Consider the following 12,880-nt stretch of genomic DNA (forward strand, 5'->3'; position numbering starts at 1 on the left):
CACAACACTGTTCTGTTCTGGATTCTCAATTCTGAAAGGTGGGTTCAGTTTGAAATGGGAACATCTTGTACTTGCCTTGCTCTGGTTCAAATAACTGTTTGTTGCTCCAAACAATGTGACCTGGAGTCCACAGAGCAGCTAGAAAGGGGACATTCTCTCTGTCCAGTTCTGCCTTGGTATGTAGAGAGTAAATGAGCATTGAAAGAACATCTAATGGATTGAAAGTACTGATGTGAGAACAGAACATGGGCTATATTTTTCAACTGCCCCACATATACCATGTTTTAGCTGATACACAGAAGAAAAATCTTGCATTCCTTGTGTCAATAATGCTAAGGGTGGACCTATCCATGTATTCATCACAGCTTCTGTAAAAGAAGGATTCACTGTGTTAACTGCTCAGCAAGAATGGTTCCTGGGAACTAATGCTAGTCTAAATTCCATTCCTGGCACTCCACCACAAGATTTTTCTGAGTATCAGCTGCACAGAGCACAAGGAAACAAATCCTACTTTTAACTATGTTCCCTTGGATCCACCACAGAGGCTTAACCCTGATGGAAAGAGAATTTGTGTGTTGGCACCCTTGTGCATGGGGAGTTACTTGGATCAAGATGGGTTGGTGACCGAGAGTGGGTGGCAGCTGGACACAGAGTCCTCCCTATCCTTGTAGCCACACTTGTGGCTTGGTCAAGCTCTGCCTTGCACTTGTGCAGCCACCCCTGCCACTGCAGAGTGGCTACCCACTGCTGCTGCCTCTGCGGCGGGAAGTGATGCAAGGGGGAGGCTCTGAAGGCACAAACCCCAGGTGACTGTGTACATCTGACCAATGTAAAAAAGATTAAGTAAAGGTAGGTCACCTCAGGGAGTCAGTCTCAAAAGAGTACCAGGAGAATCCATTGCATTGCTGGTTTTGTGGGGGGTGTGCGGGAAGAGCTGAGGACTGAGTGAAATAAGCACTCAGGTGCAAGTCAATGTCTAAAATTACCTTCTGGCTTTTAAAAGAGAAAACAAGGGAGCATTTTTGTACTCACAGCTGCCAATGATAGTAGTTCCTGCACTCTGTTCTCTTTTACATGAGACAAGGAACCATCCCACCAGCTCCCTGTAGCCACAATGAAATCTCAGTATGAGGAAAGAAAATGCTGTGATGTTGAGTCTAAAATATTGCTCTTTAAAAAAAAAAAAAAGTTAAATAAATAGTATTTGTTTTCTAAAATCCTTACTAAGCCTTCTCTGGTATTGATCAGTTTGTCAGGTGCAGAGCTGAAGAGTAGATACATGCAACAAAAACCTGTCTTCCTTGCAAGAGAGACAGGAAGATTTGGCAAGGCTTTCACAATTAAATAGATCAAGAGAGATAAGTTAACAGCCCAATCCAGAAAATCTGTGCTAACTAAATTGTCTAACCTACTCTTTCAGTGGATTACTCCAAAACTACACTGGTGCAAATGAGTTTGGAAACAGATCTGATTTGTTGCAATCACTTCACCAAGAAGGTTTGGGGAACCATGCTGATCCCACAGCTAGAAAGAGATTTTCTACTGGCTACACCTCACAAACATCTCAATCTCTGACCAGTCCTATCTCACAATGCTCCTGTTAGGGCAGAAGCCCCAGAGTGGAGTGGGCTGCAGGGCAGTGAGAGTCGTACATCCTTACAGCTGCTTTGTGTATGTAGGCCCAGAAGATCCAGCTGTACTTCTAGCTAGAATTTGGTCTTCACATTCTTGGAACTAATTCTCAGTGGAAAGGAAACTTAAAGCTTCCTGACTCCAAAACAGTGTTTGCAAGAAGACACAAAAAAACCCCAACCCAAACGTTTCTAGGGAATAGATATACATAAACCTTGATCCAAGAGCTTATTCCAATTACTATAAAGAACCTAGTCCCTTCCACTGTCAGTGAGAGAGGTCTGCCTATCTAGGCCTATCTGCTTAGTGATTCCTATGGTGTCAAGTTGCCATTGCCTTTCCCCAACACAGCATAGCAAATACAATGTTGGATATTCACACACAAAATCATGTTTATGGAAATCAAATCGTCATGGCAACAGAAGAGGTCTTGCAAGTATTTTAAAAATAGCAAATTAACAAAACCCATTTATGAAATCTAAGATTCTTTTTTGTTTGTGAATGCATTTAAACAGATAAAACAAATGGTTTTCTACCTACATAAGGAAGAAATAATTCAAACTCAAGATCTCACGTCACCATGTTGACACATGTAATAGATATATGCATATAAATAAATACATATTTTGAACTTGAACCAGCAAAACTCTTTCACTTGGATAGTGTTATGTGATTATTTGGCTTTTATTTCAGGTATTTTCATATAAATGTTATGATTAATATTTCATAAAATGGCTCAACTTGTTAACATAGTAAGCTTGTAACAATGGCTCATTATAATTCAGTTTATTAATCTCTATGAAAATCTCAGTTCTTCAAGGACTTGTAACGCTGAGCTAAAACTGTACACTTTTTAAAAACAACATTCTTATTTGGTTCAATTGAAATTTTTTCCAACACAATCTCGAGATTCATTTGACCATTTGCCCTTTGCATTCCTTACAAACTTGCTTGTGTTATAACTGAAACTAAACTATTATCACAAACTCAAATCACGTGTAAGTTTGTGTGGATAGTCATCAGCGTTTGTGGCAAGCTGGGAGCTCAAACTAGATACATGACAAGCTGGTGAGATGCTGGATAATTATCTGTGTTATCTTTAATTTCATATTCCCGAAGATGGCAGCCTTATTCCCCTACATAGCTTCTGGTGTAAGCATTAATATGGGAATTAGAAATGCAGCACAGGTCAAACCCTTGCAGCAAAAGCAATTAAGTTTTCAAGAGTTCTTCTATTGATCCTATTCACTCTCTCCTCTAGCAGGATTTGACCATAATCCACTCTGGGCACATCCTTTGGGTATGCTTACACTGGAATTTTTAATTTAAGGTTGTGTATTACCAATCAGCTTTCATCAACTATCTTACATTTACTGGTCAGGATAATTCATGATGATAGGCTGAAAAACATGGATGCCCATGGTTTTGTCCAGTCTGGCAGAGCTGTGAATTAGCTAGCAATATACCTACTTTTTTATTTAAAAGCTCAGTATAATATAGCCACCCTTCAGTATTGAAAACTGGTATTTAAAAACAAACTACCATAATTCATTCTTTCTCTTTCCCCACCCCTTTCCACCATTTTTTTTTTTGGAGACAAGGTCATATCTTCAAATCCTGCTCCAAAGCCATGGGAGGTACTACTTTTTTCCTATTTTTTTTTTCTTGAAAGTAGAGATTCTCATCTAATCAAGAACCTCAGGGGATAGGGATTGAAGGAATCACCAAATATTGTGAGAGTCAGGACTGCATTGCTAGATCTTACAAGGGGCTATCAAGTAGTTAGAAATTATTTGGTCTGTAATTCCTCCGGAATGGAAAAATGGAGTTTTGAACTGCCTTTATAGTAAGGACTACACTGCTGGAGGAAGGAGGTTGAGGAAGTTTAAAGCAGTAAGATGGAGAGAAAACAATCTGTGAAAACGAGTATTTTAAATCAAATATTCAAGTTCCATCTACTTATCTTTTCCTTTACATGGAATGAAACCTTAGGAAACTTCTAACATCAGAAATCAACAAGTGAAATAGAACTGGGTAGAATGGCATGTGGTTTTTCTCAAGCTCTTAAAATATTTTCATTTTGGGGCTCCTAGTTAACATAACAACTCACAAACATAGGCAAGAGGAAGAAGGATTAGCTCCTTCCCGTAATAAAAACGCTCGCAGTCTTCAGCAGAACCAGGGAAACTCACACTTTCACATTCCTGGGATCTCTAGAGCAAGCCTGGCCAACACAAACTTCCCCCTCTCACCTGAGGCTGGGTCTGTGCTGAAGTCATGCCCTTGGTCTGATGTGTATTCCGTGATGTCTAAGGTTGCTGTGTGATGCTGGCTCCAGGTCTCTGCTAAGGAATACTGCTGCCACATGAGCTTCCTTGTCTGCTCCAGTTCAGACCAGCACCTGACAGGCAATGAACTCTAGCTGCAGATTCAAGTAAGATCTTGGCTGTGGAGTAGCTGCAGCAGAGGTGGGCATTCCCTTTTGTTTTCCTTGCTTCCAGCAGAAGTTGTGTAAGGCACAGATAACGTTTTTACTTGCCAGGAAGGTTTGCCTGATGTCAGAACCTTTCTATTAGCACAATCCCAGCTACTGGACATGGGTACTACCCTCTAAACTGGTTTACCTTTTTACCAGATACAGGCTGGAAGGCATGTCCTGCAAGGAGTGGCTGGGGACTCTGGGTCTGTCTCGTTTGGAGGAAGCTGAGGGGCGACCTTATTGCTCTCTGCAGCTTCCTGAGAAGTTCAGTGGAGAAGTTGGTGCTGAGCTGGTGGGTATTCAGCTACAGGACCTGGGGGACTGGTTCAAAGCTGCACCAGGAGAGGTTCAGGCTGGACATTAGGAAGCATTTCTTTACCAAGAGGGTGATCAAACACTGGAACAGGCTTCCTAGAGAGGTGCTTGACGCCCCAAGCCTGTCAGTGTTTAAAAGGCACCTGGACAATGCCCTTCAAGATATGCTTTAGCTCTTGGTCAGCCATGAATTGGTCAGGCAGCTGGACTAGAGGATTGTTGTACGCCCCTTCCAACTGAAATACTCTGTCCTATCTGTACTGACCAGTGTCTTTGCACACTGCTACAACGAAGTCCATATACATCCACTGTAGTGCTGCAACCACGTAACTTTAACGTTGTAAAGCTTTTAAATGAAGTCCAGAGACAGAAGAAAAAGTGTACGTCAGATTGACTTTATATCTCACAGAAACTAAGAAGAAAGCTCTTCTCCTTTTCTCCTTCCCAGGTTACCTCTGAATGAAAGTTCTCGTAAATCCATGGCCAACTCCAGGCCCTTTTACAGAGTCTGAATCCCTTTGCCATGCAGCCACTTGTTTCTCCACAAAACGCAGAGATGCTAAAATCCCCCTTCCCTGCGTCACGCCAGCTGCTGCCACCTACAGACGCGTGGTTGTGCCGGGTGCCACACGCAATTCCACGGGCTGGAAGGAGCCTCGGGAGCCAGGTCTCTGCTCCCCGAACAGCTCCACGAGCTCCTTTCGCAGCGGCACAGAGACACGCTGGCTGTGAGCTGCTGCAGGCAGCGCTGCTTTCCTGGAGTTTGTAAATCTGATGCCCGCAGGAGAACAAGTCAGCTCCGGCCTGCAAGCCAGACCAGCCAGCATTCACCCATCTAAAGCACTCTCTGCAGCCAAGTTACTTCCATCCTCAAATTCTTCCACTCCTTTTCTTTCCCACAGCAAGTTCCAGTTCTGTGGCCTTCTCACCCAAACTCTGTGAGTGTACTCCTCTCCTTCTGGGCTTGATCCTCTCTCCACGTAACACGCTCTGTTGGGAACAGCTTTCAGACTCCTCAAAATTCAGTTGGTTTACGTGGCCATTTAGCAGCTCTTCTCTGCTGCCTGCTCCCACCTTCACTCTTAATCTTCCACTACATCTGTCCACACTGCATTAAATGACAAACAAGACTGCGGGAAGCTGAGCAAACCCTGCCTTCTTATGTGTTCCTTAAGTAAGGAATACCTCCAGAGAACTGCTCCAGCACAGCAGAGAGCAAACCCCACATCTCTTTTGTCTCCTATTTTGATGGAAACAGAAGGCATGAGGGAAGGAAGGGAAACTTGTTTGCATTTAAGTTGGTCTGGCAGTGACAGCAATTCGAAAGCAGCAAGAACTAGGTGAGTGCACAGCCTGACAGTGAAATGAACCAAGAAGTTGTTGTAAAGGCAAGCAGAGCTCCACAGCTGGCTTCTACCAACTACAAGGAGTGAGGAGCAAAAAGGACATAAACAGTACTAAATATTTGGACTGTGAGAGAGAGACCGTAGTCAAGAGCAAGGCACTGCTGTGCTTCTGCTGTGTATACCCATAACCATGTTTGTAAAGCAAGGGCCATGGGAGGATGATGAGTAAGACATCGTGTGCGTATGTGACATCATACAAGTACATATGGGCTAAGTGGATGAATTTAAGAAAGGGATCCAGTGTAAAACATGGGAAAAGGAGGAAGAATATATTACATATTCAGGCAAGTATGGGCTAATAAAATACATCTGAAAGCAGCTTTCTTCATTACAGCAGGGCCTGCCATCGGACAATGAATTAAGACTGAAGGGCTGCGCCAGATCCCATGGCAGAGATAAAACCCTGGTTTATTACTGATCAGATACGTAGGCTGGAGTTGTCTCAACCAGGCAGCTATGAACTTGAAATAATTTGGCATTTATTCTGATCACAAATTATCTGCAAATCAGTTTTGTTTTCTCCAGGCTTGTTTGTCATTCTAGATGGTCCAGTCACTTGATGGCATGAAAATATTCCAGACTACCTTGTGCTGGCAAGATTGCTGAGTGACTGTTCAATATGATCAGCCAAGTAAGTTATATAAGACATTTCTATTTTTCACTTGAATCTGTTTTGTTTGGTTTTTGTTGTTGGTTGTTTTTTTTTAAAGGATGGAATCAATGGCCTTCTGCACACTGACTGGAACAGGAGCTGCAAGAGTAGTAACCTGCAGATTCGGTTGTTCTTGGTGCCCAACTTTACCTCACCATGAAGAGGACCTACAGCACAGCTGATACCACTGCTGTCAGCAATGGAGCAGTAAGATGGACACACACAGGTCTCCCTTCCCACTCTGCACAAGCAGGTGAAGAAATTACTATAGAGAAGTTCTTGATCTTTTCAGTGGAAAACACGAAAACCAATAGTGAAGTTGAGTGAAAAGGGGTTTCCTTTGTAATTATGGTTTCCTGAACAAATAGCTTGTTTCTGCAGACTACTACTGGTCTATCCATCACAGACTGAAAGACAGTGTTAGCTGAAGTCCAACAGTACAGTTCATAGATTCATGCAAATGCTTAAAAAAACCCTTTGTTTTCCACAAATGAGCTTGTAAATCAATAGATTTATTGATTTGCATGTCCACAGGAAAAAAAAATAGGAAAATTCATAAATTCCAAAGCTTGAGATTAATGCACAGATGTTTGAAAGCCCTGTTTTCTTTGCCACAATATTTGTCCTACTGTACACAATGATGTGCTTTTCCTTGAAATTCTCTGTTTTGATAATGAAAGTGATGGATGTTGGCTTGAGGCATCTATTTAACAATCCAACAGCAGAAATAAAATGGGTATTGGTAACTTTATGCAGATCTCATCCCTGCGACCTCCCTGTTACGTTCTGTGCTTCTATTCAGCAGAATGAGCTCTCCAAAGAGCTGAAGAGAGTCATGGCTTCTAATGAGAGCCTTCTGCAGATGCTCGACTTCTATAAATCAAGCACTAAAGCCGTACTTACATCGCTGCAGGTCTAGCCCTTGCACTCTATCGTGACTGAAGCAGAATAAACATATGGCAGAAGACTCATGATACGGAGCTGACACACCCAGGAACAGGAGAGCCGTGTGCTGCAGAAGGGAGAAATTCAGCAGGCTGGGAATCATCCCTTCTTTCTCTACCTGTCTGTGAGAGGTCGTCACTCATGATCTCCACCATGGGCTATTTTGTGGCTCCTGTCTTGCACTAAGATAATTTTCTGCTACATATTTCAATTACTCCCTGCGTAAAAATAGCATACACGTATAATTCAGGCAGCAATCCAAAAGCCCACCCCCTTTCAGACAGGAGGGGATTAATCTTGGAGAATACCTCATACTTTCAGATAATTCTACTCACTTCTCACATTTCCCTCAAGTTCTCCCCCTTTGTTTCCCCCCCTCCCACACATGTGATGTCGAGGGAAGGAAAAACGGGTAGGAAGGAGGGCAAGATTCCCATGTATCAGCTCAGGGAATGACAGGGAGCCAGATCATCTCCCACGCTGACTGGCACACGGCAGCTCCAAGAGAACACAGTCTGCCAGCTAAAGGGCATGGCCAGCCCCTTCTCTCAGCTGCCATCTGCAGCATGTACCGGCTGGAGGTGCACGTTGCTCAATCCTGCAGGAACTGGGGGGTGGGGGAAGAAAAAAGAGGATTTGCCACCATTTGTATCTGTGGGCATCATCATCTTCCATTCTCCAGAGCTTGTCTCAGCATGATTTGGCCTCAAGGCTTCAGAGCCTGCTCCAGAAGCTCTACACCTAACTAGAGGCTACAGTGCCTGTGGCAGAGCTGGAGTGCTGGTAGCCAACAGCATGATGGCTTCTGCTGCAGCACTCACTGAGAACACCAGCTCCTTCTCCCCTTCATGCTACCTCCTCCTCTTACAAACCTGAGGGAAGGACACCTTTGTTAAAGCTCTGCAGCCCTACCGCATGCAAATGAGGAAGACCCCATGGACCATGGAAAATTCTGATCGAGGACATCTCCAAGTGGTTATGTCTATCACAATGAATGGCAGCAGTGTGTAATTTCAAGGCTGTTCTGCAAATCAGATTACAAGCAGACGGGCTAATTGAGTTTTTTTAGGTTGCATTTGGTCTGAATTTCAGGATTTGGCAAGGCAAAACTTAACATATCCCCTGGGTATGAAAAATTTCCTATGAGCCTTTTGTAATATATATGCCAAGTGTAACTAATACCCAGTTTACAATGCATATTAAAACCTGCAGTTCTGAGTTACTACATAAATCCCTGAAAAATAACCAACACAAAAAAATAAACTGACTGTAAACAAAGATAAAGTGTTACTTCTCCTGTCCAAACAGAGTACTACTGCAAAACATAAACAGTCTGAGAAAAAAATAAACCTGGTGTTTAAAATTCTCAGATTTGACCCTCATAGATGACTTGCAAAACATAGGAAAGACAATGTAACTAAAAAAAGTAGAGGCTTTCAGATGCTGAGAGAGTGCTTGAGTATTTGGCGGCCTGCATCGGAGCTCAAGTTCTATTTGGGTACCATCGGTTTTAGGGGGCACTCATGAGCATTTCAGATACACCGGTCTCCAAGCAGGGAACACTTGGTTTACGCAGTGCTGCCCATTTCCTGTCTGTCCCCGTGGCTTACGGCTCTTTACTACCATTGCACCGCAGCTTCTACACGTGAATGACAACTACATGCAAAACAGGTGAGGAATGAATTCAGGGACTGAGACACAGAGAACTTCCATTACCACGTAATCACAGTCACGCTCTCCACCTCAGCAAAGCACACAGCAAGCGTGAGAAATGCCATTTGAGCATGTTACAAACTTGGACTGCCAGAACTGATGGTAACTTCACCATTTCCTTCCCTGGGAATAGGCTCACATCCCAGATGTGAACGCTTCACACCACCCCAAGTATTACTTATTTTGCAAGTGTTGCTCAGTTCACCGAGACGGCTGAAGGGCAATGCTGACACGAGATCTCTTCTTACCCTGACTGTTCCTGCCAGTAGATCTGTGTTCCTCCTGTTTCCCTGTGTGTGGGGGCTATGTGATACATGACAGGCTATGGCTGAGATTGTAAATAGCTATGTTTCACTTGGATATATCACCTCAGAGTAAATTCATTAAAAGAAGCATGCATTTATGTACGGACTAAGTGCTGTGCTCTGCATACAGAGTTTGGGATGCATCTCTGAAACAATGCTTTTTGCCAGGCCCTGAGAATGCCACGCAGAAGGATTTATTCCAATTTGCAGTTTGTTTGGTTTGCTACTTTTGCAACAGAAGATCAGGAGGAGCAGTGGTATAGACAGAAAGTACCTCTGAATTCAGCACACCAAATGGAAAACAAGGGTTTGGGGATTTTTTTTTAAAATAGAATTAAAATAATTTTGGGCTGGCCCAGCCAGTTGGTAATAACACAATCGACGTGCAAGGTTCAGACTCAACTCTCAAGCTTTCAAGCCAGCATGTTCTGGGATCCCTATACACCTGCCTTTAGGAAGGAAGCACTACCTGCTGCCAATCCCTTCCACACAAGGGGAGGGACAACACTGGCTGGCCACCTCCTGCAACAGCCAAAGCGCTCCAGGCAGATAGCTGCATGGCATGGGGATGACTCACGGGGCTCTACCCTCCTCCTCTAGGAGAACTGTGAGGGTCTCCCTGCATGCTGTGAAAAACAGCACACTATGAAGAATAGCATCATTCAAACAAGGAAAAGGGTATGGAAGTCAGGGTCTTTTCTTCTATGTCTACAGAGAAGATAGAGTGTCCTCAACACCAGTGGAAAACTACATTCACTTTGAAAGCTCTGGCTTTGGACACCTCTCTCTGAAGAGGGTGGGAAATTAAGTGCTACGTAGCAATAACCTAAGACCCCATGAAAGCACTCAAATGGAAAGTTTCTGTTTGATTCACCACCCTGGGTTCTTCAGCTGGCTGCACACAATGGCTGTGAAAACACCACACCTGAGCTCACTGCATTACATCTGGAGGCACACAGACCAATGCTGGTCTTTCCACAGGAAAACTGAGGTATTTCAAAAGGTGGAAGTTTTCCCCTGGGATACATCTGTAGTTTGAGAGCATATACACTGGGATAGCAAAGGCTAGTTCATGTTGCACACCATATACCACTCACACTTCAGTAATACTTTTTAATCAGAAGAACTTTAAGAATTTCAGGTTCATTAAAGAATCAAGCCACCTGAAACACATGAAGCAGGTGAGGGCAGGGAGGGGATCTTTAAAAGCAGGGCAAGCTAGGAGATGCTCCTACGCCACAAGGAAGGCTTTGGCACGGCAGTGGTAGCAGAGGTGGTGGCTGGAAATGGACTGTGAGACTCAAGGTACGGGCTGATGGGCTTTGTTTTGGTTTTTAAGTGTGATTGATTTGCTTGCAGCTAGAATGCTTGTACCTAGCCAGGGATTCCAGGGGCTGCTGTAGTGTCCAAGCTCTAGGCTTCGGCTGCACCAAGTATTTCCTAATTAATGTCAGGAAGGTGAAACACAACTGGAGTCACGGTTCAGGGATGCGTTACCCAAGCCGCTCGCTAGGGGCTTCATACCCACACACCGCGGATCTGGGCATCAGTTCCCTGGCGCAGCGGTACAGGACCAACGCTGCCCGGGAGCCGTCTTGCCAAACTCGGGCAGAGGAGCGCAGAGAGCCCGTCCCTGCCGGCGGGTGCGGCGGTCACTCTGCGTCACGGCCGTCTGACCGAAACCGAAGCTCCCAAGAGCCCTCTTCCCCCTCAAACCACGCGATCCCCAGCGTGGGGCCGCGCCCCACCTAAAGAGAACGGGAGGGTCGGGGAGGAGGCGAGCGGGTGCCCGGCCCCTGCGGCCGGAGAGCGGCCTCGCTGAGTCACACAGCGAAGCCCCGCAGCGCGGCTGCCCCGGGCACCGGTCCCTGCGGGCTGCCCGGGGAAACATGCCGTGCCGTGCCGTCCCGCCGCGCCCCCGGCTCGCTGGCTTCTCCCAACAAACGCGACGGCCACGGCGTACTCCTCACAGCCCGCCCCCTCGACGGTGCCCGGACGCTTCCCTAGGGAAGGGGCGGCCGTTGGCCCGGCGGCTCTCCGTCAGGCTGCTCCCCGGGAGACCCCCGCAGCGCCGAGGCGCTGTCCCGGACCCCACGGGCGGCGACCGTTTCCCCGCTCCCGCAGCAAAACTTTCCGCCGGGGCGGAGAGGCAGGCAGGCAGGCTCCCTTCCCTCCCTGACCCTCCTCGGGCGTCGTCGGGGAAAGTTGCCGCCGCGGCGGGGTCCGGCGCGCCGCGCTGCCCCGGGGCAGCAGCAGGAGCAGCAGCAGGTGGGGTCAGCCCGCCCCGCTGCCGGCAGCCGCTCGCCCCGCAGCACCGCGCGGAACCCTCGTCCCGGCTGCGCGGCGGCGGTCGTTCTCCCGCCGCGCCCGGGGCTTTGGAGCTCCTTACCCAGCCCCGGTACGAAGGTGTTGAGGAAGAGGCAGATGACAGCCACGGGGAACGGCATGTAGGGGATGGCGGCACGCAGGGGGCCCTTCTTCTCCCGGACCTGCACCACCACCCCGCTGGAAGGGGCGGCGCCCCGGCTGGGCTCCCCGGCCGCCGCGCTCTCGCCGTCTTTGGGGAAGGGATCCATGGCCGGCGCGCCCGAGGGTAGCCGTGCCCCAGCGGACTCCTACCCGCCGCCGCCGCCTTGCGCGCGTTCCCGCCGCCGCGCGGCCCCGCCTGCGCGCGCGCCCGGGTGCCCCCCGCGCGGACCCCTCCCTTCCCCCCGCCCCTTGCAGGCTCCCGCCCCGGCGACCGCGCTCCTGTCAGCCGGCGCCGCTGTCTCCGCGTCCGTTCCCCCCCCCCCCTCCACCGCCGCCTCCCGCTCTTCTCGGGCTCCCGGCCACCCGGGTCGGGCTTCCCCGCCTCGCCTTAGCAGCGGCGTCGGTCAGGAATGCCCCGCCGCGCCTAGGGCGGTTTGAGCCGACGTTCCCTCCACACCCCTTCCCCGCCTCGCACCCCTTCGGTCAGGACAGCCGGCGGTACCCGGCCCCTCAGCCCCCCCTCTCCATCCCGCATACGCGCCGACACCGCATTCGGCCGAGTCGCCCGAAGCGGCGGCGAAAGCCGACCGGGCTGCGTCCCGGCGGACCGCTTCCCGGGAACGCCGGGCTGTTGCTCCCCCTGAACCCAGGGGGAAGTGAGGAGAGGGCGAGGAGCTGTTCGGCTTGGCCTTTGGGAAGGCGGGGGGGAGAGCCGCTTCAATACGAGGAAGCAGAGAAGCGGCGAAAAACGCTGCCCCGCACGTTGTGGTTTTTAAATAGCTGCGCCCTGCAGGTGTAAGAGAAGGTGTAAGTTAAACCCACGCTCGCTTATCACTCGGAACCCCTGCTGGAAGGGCGGAGAGGGGGGAAAGGAGCGAGGCCACGGGGATTAGAAGGAAGGGAAAAGAAAAATAACCACCCCAAAAAAGCGAATTGCGGTTTGGGACAGTCCAGAAACTCTGTC

At 48.0% G+C, this 12,880-nt stretch overlaps 1 protein-coding gene across 1 annotated transcript in view; it reads right to left on the reverse strand.

The window, feature by feature from the left end:
• The window catches only part of STUM (stum, mechanosensory transduction mediator homolog), a gene marked incomplete at both ends in the record, with an annotated part of 44,557 nt that extends 32,534 nt beyond the window's left edge, over positions 1 to 12,023 (reverse strand). Inside the window, one exon of the mRNA XM_084261955.1 lies at positions 11,837 to 12,023. Within this exon, the coding sequence (XP_084118081.1) occupies positions 11,837 to 12,023 (187 nt within the window). The remainder of the gene's footprint in view (positions 1 to 11,836) is intronic.
• Positions 12,024 to 12,880: the final 857 nt, after the last annotated feature.

Source organism: Gallinula chloropus (assembly GCF_964237585.1).
Source record: "Gallinula chloropus genome assembly, chromosome: 3".
Taxonomy (NCBI): domain Eukaryota; kingdom Metazoa; phylum Chordata; class Aves; order Gruiformes; family Rallidae; genus Gallinula; species Gallinula chloropus.